The sequence below is a fragment of the Palaemon carinicauda genome, chromosome 8 (assembly GCF_036898095.1).
Source record: "Palaemon carinicauda isolate YSFRI2023 chromosome 8, ASM3689809v2, whole genome shotgun sequence".
Taxonomy (NCBI): domain Eukaryota; kingdom Metazoa; phylum Arthropoda; class Malacostraca; order Decapoda; family Palaemonidae; genus Palaemon; species Palaemon carinicauda.
This window is the reverse complement of record NC_090732.1, coordinates 25,613,459-25,615,958: the sequence shown is the minus strand read 5'-3', so window position 1 is coordinate 25,615,958 and position 2,500 is coordinate 25,613,459. Positions and strand designations below refer to the sequence as shown.

The 2,500-nt window shown below is 39.8% G+C and overlaps 1 protein-coding gene across 1 annotated transcript in view; it reads left to right on the top strand.

The window, feature by feature from the left end:
• LOC137645142 (uncharacterized) overlaps nt 1-2,236 on the top strand; it is a 2,241-nt gene extending 5 nt beyond the window's left edge. The window contains exons 1-2 of the mRNA XM_068377974.1: nt 1-1,261; nt 2,033-2,236. The exon at nt 1-1,261 is cut by the window's left edge and continues 5 nt beyond it. Coding sequence (XP_068234075.1) covers nt 1-1,261; nt 2,033-2,236 — 1,465 coding nt within the window. The remainder of the gene's footprint in view (nt 1,262-2,032) is intronic.
• The last annotated feature ends 264 nt before the right edge of the window (nt 2,237-2,500 follow it).

Sequence of the window (2,500 nt, the reverse complement as noted above, 5' to 3'; positions counted from 1 at the left end):
TCCTTCCTTTGACGAAAACTCGCCTGATGAATTTTTTGCTTTATTTGAGAAGTTGGCAGATAGTTTAAAGTTACCCAAGGTAATATGGCCAATTCTTATTCAACCTGCTCTAAAGGGTAAAGGTCGGTCTGCCTTTCTTGCTTTAACATTAGAAGAAGGTAAAGATTATGATTTTATTAAAGAATCTATCTTGCGTGTGTACGAACTCACCCCGGAATATTACCGCTTAAAGTTCCGTAAATATCGTAAATTTGACAACCAGTCGTATGTTGAATATTCCCATAATATTGTGCGTATGCATGATAAATGGTTAAAGTCTGCTGGTGTTTCGAGCATGGATGAATATAGAGAACTAATATTAGTAGAACAATTTATAAGAGGTATACCCATTGATACGCAGAGGTATTTATTTGAGAAAGAAGTAACTACTCTTCAAAGAGTAACTGTACTTGCTGAAAATTTTAGGTTATTAAGACCTCGCTATTCAGGTAACCAATCCAGGAAGACACAAAGTAAGTCACCTCAAAACTCACCACCAACAAGTCCTTATAAATTATCTGTTAAATCTCTTGGCTCTGGTGCTAGTTCAAGTATAACTTGTTATTCGTGTGGTGAGGTCGGTCATGTGAGAGCTAGATTTCCCAAACATTCTAGGAAGAATGAAAGAAAGAGTAAAGCAGAGGAATCTAATTTCTCTTGTTGTGATATAAATGCTGAGTCAGCTGGTGGTGTTGATGGTTTCAAACCATTCTGTTTTGACGGAGTTTTGGTTACTGGTGATGAACATAGTAAGGGTGTTGTTGTAAAGCTAATGCGGGACACCGGTTCATCGCAGAGTTTAGTTGTTAGAGGGGCAGTACCTGGGTTAGAGGACTGTCTTACCAATGATAAAGTAATAGTTAGGAGCATAGGTGGTTTGACTTCTTTGCCTCGGGCTAGAGTGCATTTGGATTGTGGCATATTCAAGGGTAATATCATTGTGGGTATTGTCGAGTCTCTTCCGATTCCTGGCATAGATGTTCTTGTTGGAAATGATGTTGCAGGTAATCGTGTGGTACCGGACCCAGTGGTATGTGATAATCCTTTGGAAGTCAGCCCTGTTCAGCAGTTGGAGGATGTGGAACCTGAGTTGTTCCCATCTTGTGTAGTTGAACGCAGCAGAGGCCTGCGTGGGATTGTTTTGACCGAAACGGTGCCTAGTATTGATGACCAGTTCAATGCTGTTGAATGTGGTGCTAGGTCTGCAGTTGAGGATGACAAGGTGAGAGATGGAGTATGTTTAGATTTAGGGACAGATTTGGACTACTCTCTCTATAGTTTGTTTAATGAAAGTGTTCAACCTGATATTCCTACTGTGGATAGGGGGAATAGTTTTGATACTACGAGTAGGAAAGGTTGTAATGGAAAAGTTGGAAAAGTATTGACAACATCATGCAATGATGTATATAAAATTAATGTCACAGATTTGAAACATGAACAAATTAACGATGTCTCTTTACAGCCTTTGTTTAAGAATGCATTGACAGAGAAGGAGAGTATGGCAGAATCTACATGTTACTACTTAAAAGCTGGAGTGCTAATGAGGAAATATAGAGGAAGTACCGCAGCAGCAACTGCCTCTTGGGAAGTTAAACAACAGTTGGTGGTTCCAGCATCTCTGAAAAATCATGTGATGAAGGTGGCCCATGAAGTCTCTACTACTCATCTTGGGATTAAGAAGACAGCATACAGTATATTGCAATATTTTTATTGGCCTAGCCTTTTTCGTGATGTGAAGGTATTCTGCAATTGTTGCGTAACCTGTCAAAAAGTAGGTAAGCCCAACCAAGCACCTAAACCAGTGCCTTTGGTCCCTCAAGTAGTCTGTAATGTTCCTTTTGAAAAAGTTATTATTGACTGCGTTGGACCTCTACCAGAAACAAAAAAACAGCATCAATACATGTTGACTATAATGTGTTCTAGTATTAGATATCCAGATGCTATTCCTTTACGGAATATAACTTCTAAGAATCTTATTCCACACCTTGTCAAGGTTTTTACTCAATATGGCGTACCTAAAGTTGTTCAATGGACCGTGGTACCAATTTTACATCAAAGCCTTTTTCAGGATGTTATGTTGGCTATGGGTGTTTGGGGCCTGTCCGGTGTTCACCATTCAATATCTACAGCTTATCATCCTCAAAGCCAGGGGGTGCTAGAACGCTTTCACCCAGACGCTCAAGGAGGCTCTGACTAAATACTGCCATGAACATCAGAAGGAGTGGGATGAGGGACTACCGTTTGTGTTGTTCGCCATAAGAAAATACTCAGCAAGACAGTTTGGGATATTCGCCTTCTGAACTACTTTATGGTAGGAGTGTTAGAGGACCCTTAAAGGTTTTATATGATGTCTGGCTTGAAAACCAGGAATCAGTAAAGACTTACACCAATATGCTGTTACTCTTAAAAAGCAATTAGATGAGGCACGAGTATTTGCACATCAGAATCTGTTTAAAGCACA